This window comes from Cryptomeria japonica, chromosome 6 (assembly GCF_030272615.1).
Source record: "Cryptomeria japonica chromosome 6, Sugi_1.0, whole genome shotgun sequence".
Lineage (NCBI taxonomy): Eukaryota > Viridiplantae > Streptophyta > Pinopsida > Cupressales > Cupressaceae > Cryptomeria > Cryptomeria japonica.
In genome coordinates, this window is record NC_081410.1 from 123,888,200 (window position 1) to 123,912,310 (window position 24,111).

A 24,111-nucleotide genomic window follows, 5' to 3' on the forward strand; every position below is an offset into this window, starting at 1 on the left:
ATTAAAGGACCTAATTAATAAATAATTAGATAATTGTCCTAAAATATCTTTGATAGACTTGTGTTCTATTTATTGTAATTTTATCATTGGTCAAGCATTAAATGTTATGTGATGGGTGTAACAAACCCTCATTAGGGTTTCTATCTTTCAATCTTGGCCATTACTGCAAATTTGATCCTAGCCATAAAATTGTATTGAGCATAGTTGGACTACTCGCGTCTTGGCTCAACTCGCCAAGCCCCTCAGAAAAAAACTCGGCAAAAACTCGGCAACATATAAACACGCTTAATTTTAATAAAAAATGCATTTTTTTTGCAAAATTTAATAAGAAGATGCATCCAATGAGTCAATAAATGATAACACAAAAGAAACAAGTTGATTCTAGATATATTTAAATGCAAAGTGTCTACAAAATCGCATCCTCATGAGGAATGTTGATGGCTGGAAGCAAAATAGTAAATAGTTTTTGTAAAACCAAAAGTAAATACATCATTACAAATTACAATTACAACTTCCTCTTCCCAGCTCTAGCTAAAACTAGGGGAGAGGTAAAACTAGAGGGTCTAGTCCTAGAAGTCTGCAGTGGGCATGACTGTGCCTTGCTCTGTATGGCTGGCTCATCCTCCATCCTGGATGAAGCTATGTCTCCACTTGCTTGTGGCACTGGCAATGACTCCTCATCTTCATCCTCTTCCTCCTCAATGTCATCCAGCATGAAACCAAATCCACCTCCCTCCTCCTCCATAGCTTGCCTCTCCAAATCAGTGTTGTCATCATCAAAAAACAATGGAGGCTGCTTCTGTGATGTCCAATCACTGTAAGGATCTATATCATGCAAGTCAAGTGGACCACCTGCTACTTCCTCTACCTTCCTTATGCACAATCAAAGATTATATTGCATAAAGACAAGGTCATTGAGATGTTTTTGAGCTAGCTTGCTCCTCTTCTTCATGTCGATGGCTTCAAACAAGCTCTATTTGTGCTACTGCTCACAACTGGATGAACTACAAGGTTGACATAAGATTCCGAGGGCAAATTTTCTGAGATTTGGGGTATTTCCACCCCAACTTTGCCATCAAGCATCTGCAAATTAAAATGAGGTTGAAAGTAGCACCCCTCGCCGGTCTGAGGGTGAGAAAAAGAGGGGTAGAGAGATAGGTCTAGATCTTGGTGTAGATCTACAAATGAGTAATATTTGAAATTTCATCATTCATACTCATAGTTTCAAACTTTCAACTCTAAAATGTATAATACCAAGATTTCTTCAATGCTAATTATGTTGTTATATGGAGCCTAATCAGACTCGAAGGTTAAATTTTCCCTACTTCCATCAGCGCAGTTTCCCCCCATATTTTTCGACGGGGGTTTGGGGGCAGCGCCCCTTGTGCGCTCCCTGTCGCGATACAGGGTGGGGTGTTATTAAGTATAAGAAAGAAAAAAGACATATTGAAATGCCACTTATACTTAAATGATATATTTCATGTCTATATTCTGATGAAGAGAATGAAACTGACCTGAAAAAACAAAAATTGATATTTTTTTGACATGTTTGGGCCTCTTTTTTTAGTCTAGCCGAGTTTATTGCAAAAACTCGGCGAGTTTTTGCTACGAGTTAAAGTCGTAAAAAGAGTGTTCCATCTATGGTATTGAGAGCACTATAAAAGGTTTGCTCTACTCATTTGTAAAGGTTAATAGTGAATAGGTATTAGATAGCAGCCAAATCATTAGAAGTAGAGTAGAGTAGGAGAAGGTAGAAATATTTGCCAAGCTTGTAAATAAACATCCTTTTCATTGAATTCATGGTGGATAGTTGTGTTTCTTTTCCATATTATATGGTTTCTTGTTGGATCCTCATGATAGATGAAGTTAATTGATTGTGATGGAATAATGTGTGGATGTTGATAATTCCTTGGTTAATATTATTTATGGTTGGATGATTTTCAATTACAATGCATAGTTATACTAAACATCAAGATGTGCTAAGTTCAATTGTGGATATGTTAGTTCAAGTTGTGCTACTGTATTGGGTGTTTGGATAAATGATTTATGATATGAAAAGCTTTCATTTCCTTGGAATATCACATCGGTTTTGTGTAGTTGTTGGCAACATGGCGAAACAAAGCTCGGTTTAAGGAATGTGTCCATCCAAGCATGATCCAGTGCTATCATTGATCTTAGGAGTAGATTATATTTCTCTAAATCCTCATCCTTTTATCTTTTTCTTTTCAAGTCAATTAGATCTCAAGTTCCAATTGCATTCAAGTTGAGTTCAGGAAAACATAAGTTCCTCTTGTGATTCCAGTAATATCACATCAAACCATTGAGCGTATCCACATGTCAAGACCTGACATTTGGAACCTGTTGACGCAGGAAATGTGCACGCTAATCTCTTTTGTCAACATGGAATAGAATGTCAAGCATTGTATTCTCTCTTGAATAAGGAAATCCCTAATGTTGCTTTGAATGATCAAGGGGGATAACCTCAAAGTTCATTTTGTCAGGTCTTGACTACTTAAGATAACTTAGCGGTAATGTGTTTTGCTGGTAAACATGGTGGGACTTATGAATGCTTCAAGCTAGTGCATCTGACGATGCTCTAATTCTCGAATTGGAGGAAATAAAAGAAAAAGGGCAAAGTTTAGAAATCCTAAGGACAATGATAGTAACAATTAGTGTTGCGGGTAGATAGATTTCACATAAAATAACTCCTGCTTAACTAGAGATATAGTCACAACTCCACAAGAATAGTGCAAGGTCCAAGGGAATAAAGGATTTTCAGACTATGGATGCTCATTCAGAAACCCAATTCTGGTGCAACCTAAGACAAACACCCACAATTGAACTAAGAACAATTATTAGGTTCAGAGTAATCATGCACAGGGACTTGCAATCAATAAGCCTCCAATGGTATGAACTTGAAATCACATCAAATACCCTCACGCTTCAACATTAAAATCAAAATCACTGAACTCTAACTAATCTGATGAAGAGAAACCATGCAAACAAACTAGGACAAACAACAAAATACCATGCTTCAATGTTCCATTTATTTGTTATAACAACCATTACAACAATTTCTTTCCAATAGTTCTATTCTACTTCTACTCCTAATCATTTTACTAACCCATTAACTTTACCAAAACTTTAACTATCCAACCCCTAAAAATCTAAACCTTTACAAAGAGAGAGGCCCTGGACTTTTATAGATTTTACATTTTAGATCAAAGGCCAAGATTCAATTCATCCAGTGGCTATGATCTACCTTCTAGAAGCTCTGACAGCTTTAACCCATACCTAGTAATTCTCATTACTTCCTAGCTGCCCCTTTCAACCACGTCTTCAGCTACTTGCAATTGTTTTGCTTTAATCTTACTAGAAGAAAAGATTTTAATACGCTTGATTTAAATCAGGTAGTTGAGAAATAATTAAACTATGTCCCCCATTTGCTTTGAATTACATTAATGGGGCCCATAGGTAGCCAGAATGGGATTTGTTTGTTGTTTCTGGCTGTGCATCTTCTGCATACTAGTTGATGTGGCTAAAGTCGTGTTTCGACTCTCTAGTCAACACAGTAGAATTTTGTGGCAATCCCATTCTCGTGTAAGGAGGCTTCTAGCGTTATAGAAACGATCATGAGAAGGCAACTTCAAGGTTCATACTTGCCAATTCTTGACTGTGGGATAGCTCAATGGTTCATGTGCCTTGCTGGTAGAAATGAGGGGACTTTATTGGATAGGACAAGCTTCAAGGTTCTATAAGACACCCCTAAGACTCCACAAGTTTGTTTTCATCAGATTATCATTAAACATGATGCTGTTTGACAGGTCTCAACTTCAGATTTATGGAAAAACAGGGAAAAAAGAGAGTAAGGGATAGATATCAACTACTCTAACTAAAACAACACGTTTGGGCAAATAGATAGAGATCTTAAAATTACCATGTTCTACTTCGCCACTTTTACACAACTAAGCAGAACTTGGTGCAATCTTCAAAGGGAAATCAGATTCTCAAACTCTTAAACACACGTGCTGAATTTAAAACATTCATTCATACTAGCATTTAACAGTCAAACTAAAATGCCTGAATATGTTCAAACTAACCATATAGGAGGATTGACGATCAATCAATCCTCATTGGTATGAACTAAATTCTCTATCAAATATTAAGCCAAACACACTATTTGTAAATGAAAAGCATAACAAAAATTAAATAGGGAAGAAGGGAACCATGCACTCACAAGAAACATGATCAACTTGAATATTCCATTAATTCTGTAAATATTTCGGCAGAGTTTCAACAACAATTCTAGACTTACAAAAATAAGGGAAAACCAACCCCCTTTAATAGAATTCCAAAACTTGGATGAATGGCTAGGATTAAACAAAACGAGGGGCTCAGATTCATCCCAAAAAACATGACTACCCATGCCTAGTTAATAAGGAGCATACCTCCCAACCAACTAACCAACTAAGAACCATAAAGCTATTCCCCCAAAAAGTGCATTACATGGAGCTCAAAAAACAAAATAGAGTACTTAGTATTTGGGAGAAATAACTTTCGGGACCACACTTTTGTCATCCCAAAATTGATATTTTCCCATTTTTTACAATAAAAAGTCACTTTCCTCTTCTAGGTACTTTTTCCAAATGTCTCAGCCAGCAGCTCGCTTTGTCCAAACATGTTCCTGGAATTTCACATAGACGGACCTTATCTCATCGAGAGGAGGCATAGGCGGGGTTTGCATTCGTTGGATCCAATCAACCCTGTTGGTCTTATAATCCTATAGGGCTACGTGGAATTTGCTGGCGCATGTTAAATCATGTGTAGTGTATGCAGCGCCTTCCTTCCTTAATTGGATCTTCCATAGCAGTTTGAATTCATTGCAGTCCATATTTGGCCTCCATTCACCAACTAACCTTTTAAGGAGATTTGCATAGTCATTCCCAATATAGAGTAAAATTGCCTCATTATCCTCCCATCCCTCATTAGTGATGTCTATGATGTCGCGCTTCAATGCCAAGGCTAAGAACCAGCCCTTAAAAGTATCAAAATCATGTGGCTCAACGATTTACAACTCATTTGGAATCAACGACAGCCCAAAAGAAGGCCTTCATAATTGGAAACAGCTTATCAATTGATGCTCGTACTCCTTCAATGTTGCTCCTTAGGGCCTTGACTGTTTGGAAAGTCCTCTTTGCATCCCACTCACAATAGACCAAATCACTAATCACCTTGTTTCCTATCCTTGTAATATCCTCCATCCATTCCCTGGTTTCCTTGGCGATGTCTTGTACACTCAAATTTAGCAGTGGTTTTTTGGGCTAACGCTATAGGAGTAATGTAGGCCTCATTCGTGTGCTACAACGGCTTCAACAAGTGGTCTATATAATTCTCAGCTAGGGCACGAGCCTTATATATTTCTCACTCGACAGTCATTCTTTCTAGTTAGTTTAATATGGTGTCCACAAAATCCTTGAATTCCTCGACCTCCTGTCTTTTAGTTGCTTTTCCCATTGGGATAGACATCACATTGTAATCAGCCAGGGGAATCTCTTTTGCAGATTTGCCTTCGGGTGGAATAGCAATATGCACCATCCGGTTCTTCTAAGCATCTTTGGTAACCTTGGAGTATGTCCTCGGTTTCTTCTTCCCTTTAGTTTGCGGCTCTCCTATCCAAGAGAATAGGTAATTCAGGCTTATGGGTGGTCTTGCTATGCCTTTCTTCTGCACTCAGGACTGTAGCCATGGAGGAGGGGTGGGTTGTCCTGAAGTGACCACTAACTCCTTGCCTTGCTCTCCTGATGCTTTAGCAGATCCACTATCTATTTGTGGCTGATCAGTCATGTAAAAAGGTTGATTTGGCTCTGTATCCTGATCTTTGCCTATAGCGAGTTCTCTCGAACCTCACTCAGCAATTGTTGAGTGACCTCAATTACCTATTGTTCTTCACTTCCATGGAGCTCTTCATTTTTGTTTTCCTCCTCATTCCTTCCAGTGACATCATCATTCTCTCTATCACCCACCTCCTTTTTCTCTTCATGTTCGTCACCCTACCCATTTCCCTCCTCTTTGGGCATAATTTCCCCTTAATTTGATTTTAAGGCCCATTCAAATCAATGATCTGTGTCTCTGCCTCTTGCACATTAGGCTTTTGGGAATCAGTTGCTTCAACGATAGCAAAATCGATTTGTTGCGTTGGAGGGGTAGGTTGACGCTCTAGTTCAATCACATCCTCTGCTGGATTAGGATCTTTTGGCAAGGTGGCAGCAGACAACCTCGTTATTGGTATCTTTTCTCGTGCAAGAGCCTCAAGTGGCTGGCTCTTATCCTTCCTAGACCTCTTTGATGTTCACGTTCCTTTACTAGCCTTTGCCTTCTTTCTCTTCTTTTCAGGCCTTTTCTTAGTCTCTTCTTCCTTTGCAACACTCAATGCCTCTTCCTCTTCTGATGAGTGAGACTCAAATCTTCCCATCAGGTTGTAAGTGAATTGTTTCCCATCATGGGTCAACACCTGAATCTGTTGATATAGCCAGGCATATGTAAGTCTCCTAGGACCTTCCATTGTGATTTCTAGGCCAGTAATCGGATCCTAAGACCAATTGATCGAAGGCGGGTGATTCTTTATTGCTTCATAGTCATGGTATTGCAGGCAATCCCCATAGTCGACAAGCTGATCCAGGACTTGGGCATACTCAAAAGTCCCCATTTGATGCACATTAAGCCTTGAGTATTCTTGCTGGCGAACCTCAAAGTCATCCATGCAGCTTGCCCAATAATCCTCTATATTCATTTTGTGCTTATAATGCTTGCCATAAGCCTTCCTTCCTAATCCAGTAGGGTCAAAGCTCTTCCTGAAGGGGTGCTCTTGTAGGCAATAGGATGCTAGCTCCTCATTTGATTGCTTAGCCTATGCAGGAGTTTTAAAATATACATCTTTGTCCCCAATGACCATTGGCAACGTGACTCCTGACATCTTCCTGTCCCTAAGGACTTGCCCAGCTACACGTGCTTGCCTAGCAACCTCCAAGAGAATCATCCTATCCGTAGGGTACCGTGGGAGCCTGTAAGGAGAGCCTTTGAAACCTGAGATTCTTAAGTAGGAGAATCGGGAAATTGGATGAACCACGTTTCGTACTTCCATATCAATGCAATGGCCTATTTAGATAGCATTTGATGCAATTCTTCTTGCACTGTCCAGACCATCCGCATGGTGAATGCATCATTCATGCATTCATATTGGCCCATTGCATAGGCTATGTTGTTCTTCTCCCTCTAACTTATGTTGTAGTAATGTAGTTGAGGGTAACAGTCATACACTTTCATCTGGTCTGGCCCATTTCCAATGTCTCCCAAGCAAATCAACCCTGGCAATCTAGGATGTCTTGCAAACATGTATACCAAATAGGAGGACATTGTGAACTATTTCTTCTCGGCGAGTTGGACTAGCTGGGCATGGATGTTATCATTGATGATTCAAGCCTAGTCAAACTTGACCTTTCCTATGAAGACCTCTTCCGCAAAGTAAAACATCCATTCCTCAAACATATTGGAGTGAGGGAGTCCCATGACTCGGCTGAGTAAAGTGATCATGTCTCCGTACTCTTGACTGGACTTGCTCCTGTAGACCTTTTTGAGGATCCTAGTGCTAGGGGCTCTCTTCTCCTTAAACCAATTTTCATTGATCTTCCCTTTGCACTTATTGGGACTAGTGTCATATATAGCTTGAGCTTCTTCCATTGTTACCACAATTGCATCCTCGTGGAATGGGATGTCGAAGGCTTCTCCAATAGCCTCTAGGGTGAAATCAGCTATTACTGTCCCGTTTGCAAGTACCACCTTGTTGTCTGGCTAATAGTGCTTGGAGCTCTCTACAACAAGCTCATAATTTTGGATAGCCTGTGGGAAACCTGCTTCCTGCACAATTCCACTTTCTACCATCCTTTTTGCTTTCCCGTAGGCATTAGCAGCATATACCTTGTCTCTAAAATGTTGAATATCAACTTGTCCAAAATTAGTGTGCCCTACATTCTCCCAGTTACTTTGGACCTTTGGACCTTTGATTCCCATATCACTCCTTGATATCGATACTTCATCCTTTGCAAATTGTGGGGGTTATCGGCATTAGATGCTTGGGATGTCCCTAGTGTGTTGGGTGCCTTTGAGGATTCTGCCACCTTGGGAGGCATCTAGCCTGCACACCAGGATGCGAATTACGAGGCGGATTTAAAAGCATAAACGTGGTTAGCGGTTCCCAACAATGGCATTAGTAGCAAAAATAACCAGCATAACGACTATAAAGTAGCATGATGGTGAGAATTTGAAAAGTTGCTTTAACTCGCTGTCCTAGTTTTTCAAATCTTGCTACGTGGCTGGAAATTGTGACTCTGCATGGTTTAGTTTTGAAAATTCTGCTGATTTGGGTGTATTTGCAGTTTGGGCACTGTTTACTCAAGGTATTCTAAGTTTTAACTTTGTTTATCAAACATAGGGCGATTTTTAGCATTTGGGAGTCTTTTTGGGCAAAGTTTTGAAGTTTTCACTTCTGGTTGTATTTGTAAATGATGTTCAATTTACATTCAATATGCAAGTTATATTCTTGTTGATATTATCTTGTTCTATGTATTACTGATTTAAAATATAAATCTGACTATCTTCTTTTGGTATATATAGCAATTTGGGTACAATCAAGCAATGCCTTGACCGGTCATGTCTTTTAGACATGGCCAATCAAGACATTACTTGATCGTGCCCCTTCGCTAATCATAATAATAATACACAGTGTTTATTTACCAACCGATACCAATCGGTGTATGCTTATATTAACACCTGATAACAATCGGCGTATGCTTGTCTTAACACCCGATAACAATCGGTGTATGTTTATTCTGCCACTCAATATTAATCGGTGTATCACTCGATATCAATCAGTGCAAACATATGTTAACATCGATACTAATCGATGTTTGGTTGACCCGATAATTGTTTGTTAATCATTAAATAAGTTAACCGATATAAATAGGATTGCAATGGTTAACCCGATTTAATAATTGGTGAACACAAATAATGTAACTGATATTAAATCGGGATTCTACACTATAGAATGATAATCGACAGTTAAACATTTTGATCGAACTAATTAGATTGATCATATACAAATGAAGAATGGTTTATCAAATGAAGGCTTGAAGTTATTCATCATAATTATCGATAGGATAAATGATTGAATGATAGACTTCATTTATCTCTCATTCAATCATTTATCTTACCGAAGCTATCATGCATTAACAGTATTTCTTGAAATTTTCCTAGGTTTGAAAGTTTTCAAAGTGTGATTATGGGCTCATGTTTTAAAATGGACAACGTTTGCCCTAACCAGGGTTTGATCTTAGTTTTCATTTTAAATGGAAATTTTAAAAGTATCAATCATATGCAAACCTAGGGCTAAACATTTTCATTTAAGCTTTACTAACACACTTTTATCCACTGTTTAAGAGAAATACTTGGGTACGTATTCTTGTAATGTCAACCAAATTGTCCCCGCTTGCTCCCTTTCTTTCTTTATTTATTTTCAGCTTGGCGACTTTGATCCTGAATGGGTTCTGAAATGACAATCTATTCTTTACGCGAGGTTTCTTTTTGTGTGTTGGTGATTGAAGAGAATAGGCGAGCCCTTGACCCTTTTCAATCTCTTCCCAACACGTGCGAGGCGATTTTTTGGCGATTGGGGAGAGATGCACAAAAACCCTTTTTCTTCCTTTCGAATTTTACAGCCTTGCCATGAGCTGTCACGGTAAGGGAGGTTTTCAGCGATTTCATCTAGTTGTGCGAAATAATTTTGAAAGGGCTCTCTTCCTTTTTTCTTCACTTTGACTTGCCTTAGAATTGGTGGTTGGGAGAAAATTTCAGTTTCGCTTGGCGAAAATGTAAAATGCATCACCTTCTTTTAAAACAAAGTCCCCTTTATTCTTTTAATGTGTTACTTGGCCAACAAAGGGAAATTTTCGGCTTTGAAAGAAAAAAGGGTGAAACTTTTAAAAGCACTTCCTTTTTATTTCTCTTTTTGCCTTTTGCGATTTAAAGGAAGAAGTTCGGCTTCACAAGGATAAAGTGGAACTTTGCTAGGGAGAAATATAAAATGCTTCCAAACTTTTTGCCTTATTTTTCCTTTATTTTCCCTTGTAATTGACTGGTCACTTTGCCAGTTTAAGATAAAGTTCGGCATTCCAGGGAAGAAACATAAAGTATTCTAAAACGTTTTTCCTTCTTTTCCCTTCTTTGCTGACTTGTTACTTTGCCCACCTAAGGAAGAAGTTAGGCGCCTTAGGATTAAAGTGTAGGAAAAATCCATGCACTTAATTTTAGTGTTTTCCTCTGAATTTTTCTTCCCTTTGCCTGAAGCTTGTCTTGCATTTGGTGCTTACCAGGACACTCTAAGGAAAACGGCCTCTAGATTTTGGACTTTGATAGAAATTTGAACCCTTAGCCTGCACGACACTCCAAGTCATACAACATCTTGCAGTTACTTCCTCCCTCCTCATGCTACTCTGCCAATCTAGACAAAAGTCCTATTCGGGGCCTTAACGAGGCGAAAAATGAAAGGGTGTCCCTGTCGGCGATGGGGAGTGTGTGCAAGGCACAAGAATACCCCTACAACATTTTGTGTGTCTTGCTAATGCCTTCCAGAGATTCAGAATGGCATCACCTCAATCTGTGTGCTACATCTTTACCTTCTCGTTTGATCATGATCACATCTTCAATCTGTGCTTCACACTCCCTCTGAATCCAACGCCACACTGTTGCCTCTTGGTGCCATTCATCCTATGAAGACAAGCAAATGCAAGAGCAATCACTCATTCATTTAATTGCCTTTTAAAATGTTTTCCTTTCGATATTATTCTTGGGGATATCAAGGGAAAGAAAATACAAATAAGTGACATCTTATTTTGCCGTACTTGACTTCTTTGGCATAGTCACTTAAACACTGTGCTTCTTTTCAGTATAATTTTTGGCACTTTAGGAGGCTAGAAGGGCATGATATCACTTGGCCTCCTTCCAACATTGTCTTTTAACATTTTAAAGATGAAGTTCGGACATAATATCGGCTTTATAAAATGCGACGGCAAGAACATAATACATTAAAATGCTCAAACCCTATATCTTTTTTTTTTGCTCTTTAAACATTCAACACTTTTATGGGGCTTCTTTTCGGTCCATGAGAAAAGATAAGGAAAAACATATAATTTCGTCAAACATGAATTCACCAAAAATATATCATGCCAAAGAGAGAGAAAAAAAAGATTCGTTGAACTCTCTATTTCACCCTTTTTTATCATCACATTGTCACCCTTTGGGGGTTTTATCAGCTCAACAAAGGCGATGACATACCAAAACTTGTGATTTCATTTTAAGAAGAGAACACGAAACTTGATTTTTTTTAGTTTGGATTTCAAGTATTGACCTCTTTAGCATTTTTCACGAGCTTAGAAGGTGCGATAAAAATGACTTTGGCAATTTTCTCTTGCCTCAAAACCTTCGACCTTTTTTCTTATTTCTTTTAAGTGTAATTTCAGGGGTCTAAGTGTGTGAAGTGATGATTTCATGCGTGAGCCTTTGAAAGTTTCACTTTTATACATGAGGTAGTGAAAGTTATACTTTTATTCATGAGCATGTGAAAGGTCCCCTTTCTTACATGACCACCTCAAAACCCCTTAATTTTATGTGACAAGGGTGAAAGCCCTAAATCTTACACAAACATGCAACATACTTGAAACCTTACATGAGAGCCTCAAAACTCCGATTTTGCACATGGCAATGATGAAACTATGATTTTTTGTACAAGGGTATGATGAGGGCTATGTTGCGATTTTGACAACGCAAGGAGAAAGTTCAGTATTTAGTGCATGGGGTAATTTGAAGTTTAAGTGTTTGAATCAAAATGCAAGAAGTGCATAATCCTTGTGTGAGTACGGAATTCTTTTTTGAGAAATTGTTGAGTGAAAGAGCAAAATTTTCAAAAACAACAAAAAATTTGAATCATAAGGTAATACAAAATTACAAATATTAGATGTCTTAATTATTCTGTAATAAAAAATAGTATGAACCAAAGTGTTTCAAATATATGAATCTTAAGGTAATACAAATGAGTTCATTTGGTTCTTAAAGTCAAGTTTATGGCAACATTATGTGGTTGACATGGTGTTCGTGTTTAGAGAGTTGAAATATATTGGGACCTTTGCTTCAATTTTTTATATGGGTATTGCAGAAATTTAAGCAACATCCTCTAATCAAGCCAGTACTGGAAGGAGGAAAAGTTGTTCAGTATGGTGCTCGCAGCTTGAATGAAGGCGGGTTTCAGGTATTGTAGGGCACACTTGAAAGAAAAGATGTATATTTTTCACCAGGGGATGAGTTATTCTTTTGAGATCTGAAGTATCTTAAGAGTCTTGGATAAGTTGTTTTTCTTAATATTATGATTGCAGTCAATTCCAAAGCCTGTTTTTCCTGGAGGAGCGCTAATAGGATGTTCAGCTGGCTTTCTCAATGTTCCTAAAATCAAAGGCACTCATGCAGCTATGAAGTCAGGTACAATTTTATATTATTGTGTTTTCCTTGGGCCATCTGTAAGCTGGAAAAATCTAAACAAAAACAAATGAATCTGTAAAAGAATAAAAGATGGATGGAATTATATATTGATCCTATGTTAATGATCTAGGTTATCAAAGCACCAATATGCATTTAACAATTTTGTTTTTGGAGTACTCGGCATATCATAACAGACTGTAAAATCAATCAGAGGGCTAATACAAAGGTGCTAACATGTTTCTTCTTAGATAATTTGGTGTGGGTTCTATATGGGCCCACTCCCTTGAAAACATTATTGGCCGTTACACTAATATCCCTTTCAATCCATATGATACTATGAAGTTTTTGAAAGGCATTAAAACAGCACAACCTACTTATCAGCCAGCATGTAATATACACCTTTTTTTTTTATCTGAATGCTTGTAGATGTTTGAATGAACACAACACAGGATAGATATTGCAGATATGATAATATGGAAGCAAGGAAATAACAGAAATGAATACAGGAATCTTTAAAATGAAATAAAACCCTTAACTGGAATATTTTCAGATTTGTTTTCAGGATTTGTATTACAAAAATCATCAAAATGAGCGCTAACCAGATGATCCAAATCAAAGAAACGGTACTCAGACTCGGCTTGGGCTCGGCAAGGCCGACTCGGACTCGGACTCGGGACTCAGCGTCAGACTCGGCTCCAGACTCGGCTGGACTCGGGAAAGTGAAAAACTCAAGAAATTTAGAGATTTTTAAAGATTTAAAACTTGTTTCAGGCACCCTTTATTGAATACACCTTAAAGACACAATAACATCATCAAACTCGGCTCATTTGATTACATACACAAGTATATATCAATCACATAAGCATAAACGCAAATTGTAGCTGAAGGAAATAACAAACATAGATATATAAATATTGTCAAATGTATACAATATTACAAAACTCATGGAATAAAAAATCCATGTCATCATATGATCATCATCAAATGTTTCATACAAATACCAAAGGTAAATACAACTACAAGCCTATGGCTCAGAGGAGCCTGCACCCTCCGGCCCCGACCCCCTGCGAAAGGCGTCTAAGGTAGGTCCTGGATGATTCAACAGCCATAGCCGCTCCCTGTGACACCATGCCATGCTCACCAACATCAGGAACATCCATGTCACTATCTGCCTCTAAATCTCTTGTTTGTGCTCGTGCCCTCCGCTCCTCCTCTGCCATGGCTACAGTCTCAGCCTCTATATCTACTTGGTCGATCCAATCAGTGTCAGACTCGGAGCTTAAATTTTCCCTACTTCTATCGACGCTGTTTCCTCCCATATTTTTCGACGGGGGTTTGGGGGCAGCGCCCCCAAGGTGGGGTCAAGGGTCAAGGTGTCGGGTGCTATTTTTCTATTGGCTGACATGTTGTAACCCTAATTTTTCTCATTCTCAGGCGAAGGTTGTAGTGAACAAAGACAATACCATTCATTTAAAAAAAACTTTTTAAAATGTATTTTTTTTGTCATTTTACTAACCCAGCCAGTAGCCGAGTTTGAGGCTTGGGACTCGCCGAGTTTGGCGAGTTTGAGCCAAACTCGCCAACTCGGTGAGTCTGGTGAGTTTGCTCGCCAGACTCGGACGAGTCCGAGTCCGAGCCCCATAGACTCGACGAGCATGACTCGGACTGACGGTGAGTCCGGGCGAGTCCTGTTTCTTTGATCCAAATACATTTAAATCATAAAGCCAACATACCCATTTTCTGCAAATACAATATGAACTTACTATTGAGTAAAATCAGCAAATTGGAAGCACCTAACTTGGATGCCACACCTCCAGGGTAGATCTTTTTCATAAAATGAATAACAATCAGCAAGAAAGACCTAGATGTCACAAAATTAACAGCGGAGCCTTCCAATAAGGACACCGAGCCTCAAACTTCCATTGCCTATCACAAGCTTGTACAGCCAGTGAGGTAATGATGGCAGTCAGCTATGGGAAAGAAACAACAATGAAATCTTAAATGAAAATCTGCTCTTCTTGATCTGTTCTTGAATCTTCTATTATCACTAGTAAATAATCTTAGGATAAAGCCTAGATGTGATTCTTGAATGAAACCACCAATAAATTGTCCTGGTCAGATCTTTCACTAACAAAGAAGATATTTTCTGGAAGGGTTTTTGTCTTCACAAAGCCACAGGATGAACAATTTCAATCCAGCAGAGTTCTGTTATCAAATATCAGTCCAGCATAATGAAAAATCAGCTCAAAAACCCAATATATTTTTCCAGAGGTCCACACCCTTTTTTAGAGTTTTGTAGTTCTAATTTATTTTAAAATTACCTTATGACTCCCAACATTGGGGACCACTTCTAAAAGAACATTTTATTTAATATTTGAAAAAAACCTTATATCACTTTGGGCACCCACTTAGTCATTTCAATAAATTAAATAATGCTAAAATTAAGTATTTAATTTAACTGCCAAGATATTATCATCACATGTATAGATTGCATACTTAGACTCAGAGAGTACTCAGGAAGCCCAAATTTTTTGACTCGGCGAAAACTTGGCAAAGAGTTGGCAACTTCAAAAGTACTGAATTTGCTTAGAACACTTTTTTTTTTGTTTTTGCAAAATATATAATTAATATATCTTTTTGCCTGTATATCATAACTAATAACCATAGTTTACATAATAGTTAATAAAAACCTGTATAGTGTAAGAGTTAATAATAAATTTTGGTTAATAGTTAAAATAGTGAAATTATATGAATTATTAATTTATACATATATAGGCCTAATTTAAACTTATTGATTTAATAACTTTTTATGTAGATTTAATGCCATTGCTGCATTGCATCTAGGGTTTTGAAGGAAAAAACTCATTAAAATCGTTCTAAAATCATGCTAAAACTGCATTAAAATCATGTTTAAACTTGCAGATAGCTTTTTCCAGGGTTTTCTGTGAGTTTAAATGACTTTTTTCAAGCATTTTTCGCAAGTTAAAGGGTGAGGTTTGTGGTGGTAAGATGCGTGAGTTAATCCACGAGTCACTTGTTGGGTCAAAAAAGCTGCGAGTACTCACAAACTTGACTTTTACTTGCTGGGTCTGTAAACCGTGATTAAATGCATTTACTGACATACCCAAAATATAAATTCTGCCAAGTGGCCAAGTCATTATCTAACTTGTCACTTACCAAAAATAGTAAATACTATCAAATTGTCTGAACTCCTTCCAGAAAAGGTCATAATGCAAATCTCAACCGACTGAGCTCAATGCAAAACCTGTCATTGGCAATCTTAAGTAGACTGAATGGTCACCTTGAGTTCCCTAATCCCATCTCATTAGCCTACGTGAATCGACTGAATAGGCTAATTGACACCAATCTTATACTGCTTAGGAACATTACACAACATTACTCTATGTTCTAAATATTTCTTGTGTTCAGCTCAAAATATACCCTCCCTAAAATGATGATGTTATGAATACACTAGAGATTTCAAGATTCTTGTTTCTTAATGCAGCCCTTAAATTCTCCACCATCATAGGGTTAGGGGTAAAAACGTATGTTAGTATGAATAATAATTATAAGTGTGTTATGTGTGTTTATGTTTTGCTATTGCCAAGAGTCTCCCATCGGGTAGTTGGGAGTTGGTGACGGTTGGCAACTTGGCCAACCGTCGGGTCTATATATTGTTTGGTTGGAGCCTTGGCAGGGGGATCATGTATGAACCATTGGAGACATTGGAATAAAGATATAACTTTCTGGTCTGATTATTATCATCTGTCATTCGTGTTATGATGTACAATTATTCTATTCTATGAATGCTTAGTATATGCAGGTACAACTGGGTTATTGATTATCCACCACTATACCTTTAGGACTAAACATTTTGGCGCCGTTGCCTGAACGAACCTAGAGATAACCATGGCGGCAGGCGGAAGCAATTAATGGGCCGACCATTTAACCAACAATTAATTGTCGTGGACAACGACACGCACGAAGAGAGTACCGCAGAAGAGGAACGAGAGGATCAGTTGACAGCAGACTTGGTGGAGTTGTGGGACGTGTCGGTCACGCAGTATGTACGACGAGAGGCTCAGGAGAGAGTCGTCTTTGAAGGTACGGTACGTGGTGAACTCACCGTCAGCATCCCCGTCTTTGGCCTACTCGGAAGTATTCCAAGGTTACTCGCCAGAAATTTGATTGCACTCCAAGACCAAAGGGAGAAAATGGCAAAGGAACTTCGGCGGCAACAAGTTCTCCGACGGTACGAGGAATGGAGTCGTAGGGAGGAAGAGGAGAGGGAGGCCAGTCAGCGCCGTACCTCTGGCACTTGATGCCCCTACGGCCGAACAAAGACAGACGTACCACTGCTACCGAAGGAGTAAACGAGGGAACTGTACGGCGATCCCTCCGCATAAAAGAACAGGCCAACAGGAGACGGCGACTAAGAGAGGTTACCGACTCAAGGAGTCCGGAGAAACACAACAGAAGTCGGAGTGAGTCGGAGTCGTAGTCGAGAGAGGCAAAAATCGTGTACGTGGAAGGAGTTGGCCGAGGTCGCCAGGAACCTGTCACTTCCAGATGTAGCGGAGGAAGATCTCGCCGACCAGGCCCCACACTCGACGTCAAGTGAAGAAGACTCCGGAACCGAATCACAAAGCACCCAATCTGAATTTTCCGAACAAGGAGAGGAGGCGGTACGAGACCTGCACGAGGAAATCGCCACTATTTTCGAAGGAACATTGTCCGGCATTAAAAACTTGTCATTGTCAGAGGGCATCAAAATAGGAAGATCGGACCCGGAAACCCTGGGAAGGAGGGACTACAGAAGTGAAGGTGACCAAAGCCCGGTTGGCAGGGGCACAACCCAAACACATAGTACCTCCCCGGCATATAGCCATTTCCAGGCACTACATAAAACCGCATAGAAAAGAACGATGGCACACACCCCAGAGAAACAAAAACTTCCAAAATTCATGGGCGACAGATCAAAGGATCCCGTACGGCATTGCAAGACATGCGTTACCATCTGGGAAGCAAATGGCCAGGACGACTGGGACTACTGGGTGAAGGCATTTCTAGCCACCTTGTGAGGAATAGCGATTGACTGGTACACAGACCTTGATGCGCAGCATAAAACATCCTAGAACAATTTGAAGAAGGCCTTCGAGGGAGAATTCAAACTCCTACGAGATGACAACGAGATTGTGGCGGAAATTTACAACACCAAACAAGGAAAAAACGAAAGTGTACGCGCATATAATAGACGGCTAAGGGAACTACTGAACAAAATGGAGAACCAGTCGACGGATGGCCTCAAGAAGCGGTGGTTCGTGGAAGGATTGGTACCATCCCTGAGAAGGACGATGAAAGTAGTACGTCTGCCATCGTACGATGAAGCATACAATTGTGCCATGGATATTGAAAGTGAAAACAATACATCTCGGGGGAAGCGACTGAGCAGCGATGGTGACAGTACTGACGACGACAGCGATGGAGGATCAAAAACAGTGCAAGCACTCTGCAAAGATATGATGAGGATGATGGAGTTAAAAGGTGACAAAGAAAGTGGTAGGGAAGGAAAAGAACTATGGTGTACCGACTGCAAGACCAAAGGGCACACTAAAGGAGGTTGTCCCCGAAAAGTCTTCTGTGACATCTGCCAAATAACGGGACATTCCACCAAGGAATGCCCGTACAACTTGAAGGCACGGAGCACACAAGTGCTCTATGCCCAACCCGACCAAACCACACCACCAGCAACGCCTCCAAGGCCAACAACGAACCTTGATGCCTCACCCGGAGGATACAGAAACAATCGACGGGGGAACAACAGATCCAATAATAACACACCAAGGAGCAGAATTCAATACGATGGGAAGGGGCGACCCATGATTCAGTGTAGGAAGTGCAATGAATGGGGTCACTTTGCCCGAGAATGCCAAAACGGAGGTGATGTAGGAAGTTTGTTGTGTAGATGGTGTGGTCTAGGGAATCACGAGGACATAGATTGCCCAAAGCAAAAAGGGGTGAACATGCTCAATGTAGAGGGAACAAAGGAAGATGTACTGGCAATCACAAGGTTGCAAAATAAGAAAGCCATGTACCCGGACGCTCGCACAGAAAAAGAAAGACTTCAGGAGGCAAGGGCAGATATCCAGCGGGCGATGGCTCTAGAACGGAGGGCCTTGCACTTGGTCGCCGATACGTTGGTTCGGCCGGAACCAGAAAAAATTATCATCAAGCAGATGTTACAAACCACAATACCTGTACGGGTGTATGACCTTCTGCAGACCATGCCACAGATAAGGATGGCTTTGACAAATATAACCATGGACACTACCTCTGGACAAGAACACCAAACGGTGGCGGACCCATGTAGTACGGACCCAGGGAAGGAACCTGGTACGGATGCCATGAATCCTATGCTACTCGCGGTGGGCGCTGGGCGGAAACCAGCAGTAGTAGAGATGGATATAATGGGGCAGAAGCTTACTAACACCATCGTTGATGGCGGGTCCGGAGTCAACGTACTAACGGAGGGAACTTGGCGAAGCCTTGGTAAGCCTACCCTCTGGCACCAACCTTCCACTTGGTTGGTGCCGACCAACACAGTATCAAACCCCTCAGCACCCTCATGGCACAAAAGGTGGTAATTGGGACGCAACAGTTCATCCTGGATTTTGTATTCATTCCGATGGAAAGGAAAGCGTACGATGCTCTTCTAGGAAGGGGGTGGCTGATCATGGCCAAAGCTAATCACAACTGGAAAAGGAATACGCTCTCAATCGAGAGTGACAGTCATAAGTATGTAATTGATCTCAGGAACCAGTCCATTAGTGAAGAGCTCGCGTCATCAGACTCTGATTCAGAAAAGGAGGCAGAGGCGGGAAAGAACCCGACGAAGGAGTACTGGAGTTAGACGAGTGTTCGGAGGATGGAGCCAGTTTGATGGCAAGACTTTTTCATTGGCAAATGGAGGACTATGAGGTCTTCCACCCGAAATGTCACATGCTGCAAATATGTGAGTTAGGAGAATCAAGTGGGGAGACGGAGGAACAATCCTTTCCCCCAGAGTATGGTAGATATCAAGAAGGAATGGCAAGAGTGGATGGCATGCCAGCACACCAGTTTGACAGGGATAAGCCCATCAAGTATGAGGAACGAGATGTGGAGAAGATTAACCTAGGCAACGAAGCAGTACCTCAGGTGATACTGGTAGGAGATGACTGGAACCCGGTATTGAAGGCAGCAGCCTTCAAGATATTTCTGGAATATAAAGATGTTTTCGCCTGGACCTACAAAGACTTGAAAGGAGTACCGCCAGAGCTGTGCATACATTGCATAACCCTCGTACGAGGAGCCTAACCGGTACGAAGGAGGCCGTATAGGATGAACAAAAACTATGCAGCCAGAGTCAATGAGGAGATCAACAAAATGCTAGAAGCAGGGATCATATTCAAAGTGGAGACAAGTGACTGGGTTTCCCCAATAGTCATCTTCCTTAAAAAAGAAGCTAATCAGATAAGGATATGTGTGGACTTCAGGTACCTAAATGCAGTAACCATAAAGGATCCATTCTCGATCCCATTCATTGACAGTATTCTGGAAGAAGTCGTCGAGCACGAGATGTACACATTCCTAGATGGATTCTTCGGGTACAACTAGATAAGTATCGCGGAAGAAGATAAGCTGAAGACCACATTTGTGGTGGAGGAAGGAGTGTATGCCTATAACCGCATGCCCTTCAGGCTATGCAACGCGCCCGCGACCTTCCAGCGAATAATTCTGCACATTTTTGACAAGATGTCAGTAGGAAATTTTAGAGCATTCCTAGATGACTGGTCGATTTTCAGCGGTCAGGACACTCATTTGAAGGCCTTGGGAGAGTGCATGGAGAGATGTCGGAAGGCTAGGCTAGCTCTGAACCCAAAGAAGTGTAGATTTATGGTACCACAAGGGAAACTCCTGGGCCACATCGTCTGTAAGGAAGGATTGAAGACAGACCCAGACAAGATAGGAGTAATTGTCAACATGGAAAGTCCAACGAACGTAACAGGGGTGAAATCATTCCTCGGCCACGTAGGCTACTACCAGAGGTTCATCAAGGGCTTTGCGTAGGTGTTGTGGCCATTAGATAAGTTGACAAGGAAGGGAGAGCCGTTTGTATGGGGTAAGGAGCAAGAAGAAGCCTTTGCGGAATTAAAAGACCTACTAGTGAGTGCACCGATATTGGTATACCCAGACTGGAACAAAGAATTTCACGTGCACGTGGACGCCTCCAACTTTGCAACCGGTGCTACCCTCACCAAGGTAGGGGCACAAGGACTAGACAATTCCGTTTTCTTCGCAAGTCGACTCCTGTCAAAAGCAAAAAGAAACTATAGCACAACAGAACGAGAGACACTAGGGATGGTGTATGCAGTTCAGAAGTTCCGACACTACTTGTTGGCCACACCGTTCACATTTTATGTGGACCACCAGGCGCTAATGTACCTAGTGAATAAACTAATCATCCAAGGAAGGGTAAGCCGGTGGCTACTGCTTTTACAAGAATTCAACTTCACCATTGTCGTACGGCCAGGAAAAACCCATGTGATAGCAGATTAGCTATAGAGGATCAGATTAGGAGAACCGGCCGAGGGAGTGAACGAAGATTTCCCAGATGCCCACTTGTTCCAAATTGCAATACTACCAACCTTGTATGAAAAGATAGGGCAGTATCTATCTACTTCCACATTTCCAAGTGAGATGCCTCCAAGGGAACGGAGGAAATTGGCACTAAAGAGCAAAACCTTCCAACTAATTAATGGACTCCTATACAAGATGGGCCCCGACCAAATCCTGAGGAGGTGTGTCATGGAGGAGGAAGTCTGCGGTGTACTAAAGGAGGCACACGGCGGATTGGTAGGTGGACATATGGGACCAGATGCAACCGCCAGGAAAGTGCTCCTGGTAGGGCTATGGTGGGCAACTCTACACACAGACGCTCGAGAGTGGGTGATCGGATGCGACACCTGTCAACGAGCCGGAAAACCCCTCAAGAGGGACTTCATGCCTCTCTTTCCTTCCCAGCCGCAAGAACTATTCGAACGATGGGGTCTGGACTTTGTGGGACCTTTGAAACCAAGTAGCCTGCACCGGTGCAAGTACATTGTGGTAGCCACAGAATACCTCACTAAGTGGGGAGAAGCTAGGGCCTTGCCCGATAACACAACTTTGAGTACGACACGGTTCTTGTACGAACAGATTGTCATTAGGTATGGGATACCACTTCGAATCACTAGTGACAGAGGAGTGCACTTCGTCAATCAGGTAATCTGTACCATGACCATGGAATTTAAAATATTCCATAACCTATCTAGCCCGTAATATCCCCGTGCCAATGGCCAGGTAGAGGCAACCAACAAAGTGTTGGTATCAATAATTTACAAGTCATGTGGGGTGGAACAAGAGGACTGGGAGGAAAGACTACTAGCCATGCTATGGGCCTACCGTACAACATACAAAGTCACTACCGGGCATACACCGTTCCAACTCATGTATGGCCAGGAGGCAGTGGTACTAGCCGAGTACACCGTGCCAAGCCTTCGGGTGGCGGTAGAAAATCAATTAGGGGACACCGAAAGTATGAATGCAAGGCTGGATGGGTTGGTAAAGCTGGATGAACAAAGACTGATGGCACAATGGGCGACTGAGGTGGCACATCGGTGGAAGCATTGGCACGACCAGCATTTGCGGAAAGCCAATTTCCGACTAGGACAGATATTTTTGAAGTATAACAGTCGGAACGAACTTCGACCAGGGAAGTTCAAGGTTTGGTGGCTCAGGCCCTATAAAATTAGAGAGGTCGGCAGTAACGGATCAGTGAAACTAGCAACTCTGGATAACAATCCGATCAGGGACCCCGTGAACGATTCCAAGTTAAAAATCTATAGGGAAAGAAATAAACCTGTGATTGGGATCAACATGCTAGGATATGCCACGAGAGGACATTGGACCATTGGTCAAGACAAGGAGATCCAAGAAGACCCAGTAGTACAAGAGGAACCCTACAGGAGGGATGACGATTGGGCAAAGCCCTTAACGACCATAGAAGAGCGACTTGTACCAAAAAGGGTGGAAGGTGTAGCAGTCCCCAGGATTCACAAACATCTCATGAATGCGTATTTCGGAGACCCAACTGTGTGGGTACGGGTCTTGGGATATTGGAAAAAATGGGCGCCATACGAAGGAGCTCGGGAAGGGTACGTCGCATATGACATCGCTGAAGAAGTAGAAGCTCAGAGGAAAACTGGGAACCCACTTATAGAAGTGGAGCCGAGAGACCTAGAGGACGAACTCAACCTGGAAGAATATGGGGCAACCCTGGGACCATGTTTAAAAATGGTATTGAAGACAGAGGATCTATTGGTCATCGCGTTTGGGGCAGGCGAGATGGAGGTTGGACCTAACTCATTATATCGGGTGATTCCCAACCCAGCTGGACCACCAGAGATCGATGGAGAAAAAGTAAAATGGTACCACCAATACGGGGACCGGTACATTGACGGCCGCTACAAGGGTGTGGGACCCGCACCACAGGTGGACAAAATATGGGCCCTGGAATACGTAGGGACCTGCTGCACCCAAGAATGCTAGAAAAGACTACCATGTGTGTACTTGGTTGCATGACTCAAAAATAAAAATGAGGACACCCAACAATACACCAGGGGTGAAGAGGAGGAACAATGAGGAGGGAGATTCCGAATGGGAACTAAACAAGAAATGGAAGGAGGATAAGACGAGGAATGTCGAACCAAGGAAGGAAGGGAGGAAAGAGCAAAATAATAGGCCAACTAGATGGAAACAAAGGAGACAGGGGAACTTTGCAACCGGAAAAACAAATATAGTCAACTGGCCAGGGACTTGCAGGAGGCCAGCTAGAGAGCACAATCAGGCCAAAAGGTACTTGGGCAAATTAAAGGCGTGGAAGCTAATATTAAAAAAGCCGTGTTAGATGAAAGAAACAAGACGACTAAAAAAAAACTAGGGGCTTGGAAGGGTGAGGAAGAAAGGTACTGGAAAAAAGCAAGTAAGTTCGAAACTCAATCGGCAGGTAGGAACAAATTAAAAAATCAGGCAAGTAGAAGTAAAAATAATAGAGAAAAAGTGAGACTGCTGAAGAAACAATTATTTTATATTAAATTGATAAGGCATTTTTACCTAACCCTAATTCTGGCAAAGGGAAAAGCTTATAAAAACCCCCACAAAGCCTCATTAGACACAATGCAGGATGATGGACCTGACAAACAGACAAGACTGGGTGTACGAAGGGAAGTAGTACACCGTACAGATTAGGGGAATACTTCAAGGACAAAGACAACAGTTAGGAGTACGTGTACAGACGCGCAAGAGGGGACAATTCTGCATAGTGCACCAGGTGAACAATCAAGAGGGCACGAAAATCGGAAGGCTGTACCGTACGACATACGGCGTGCAAGAAAGAGTCCACAATGCAACACAGAGGTCATACTGTACAGTATACAAAACTCATCGGAA

At 41.3% G+C, this 24,111-nt stretch overlaps 1 protein-coding gene across 3 annotated transcripts in view; it reads left to right on the forward strand.

Annotated features, from left to right (window-relative positions):
* The window catches only part of LOC131029831 (electron transfer flavoprotein-ubiquinone oxidoreductase, mitochondrial), a 283,747-nt gene that overhangs the window by 167,279 nt on the left and 92,357 nt on the right, over positions 1-24,111 (forward strand). For all 3 annotated transcript variants that reach the window (XM_057960480.2, XM_057960481.2, XM_057960482.2), the window contains exons 10-11: positions 12,263-12,355; positions 12,480-12,582. In XM_057960480.2, the coding sequence (XP_057816463.2) occupies positions 12,263-12,355; positions 12,480-12,582 (196 nt within the window). The remainder of the gene's footprint in view (positions 1-12,262; positions 12,356-12,479; positions 12,583-24,111) is intronic.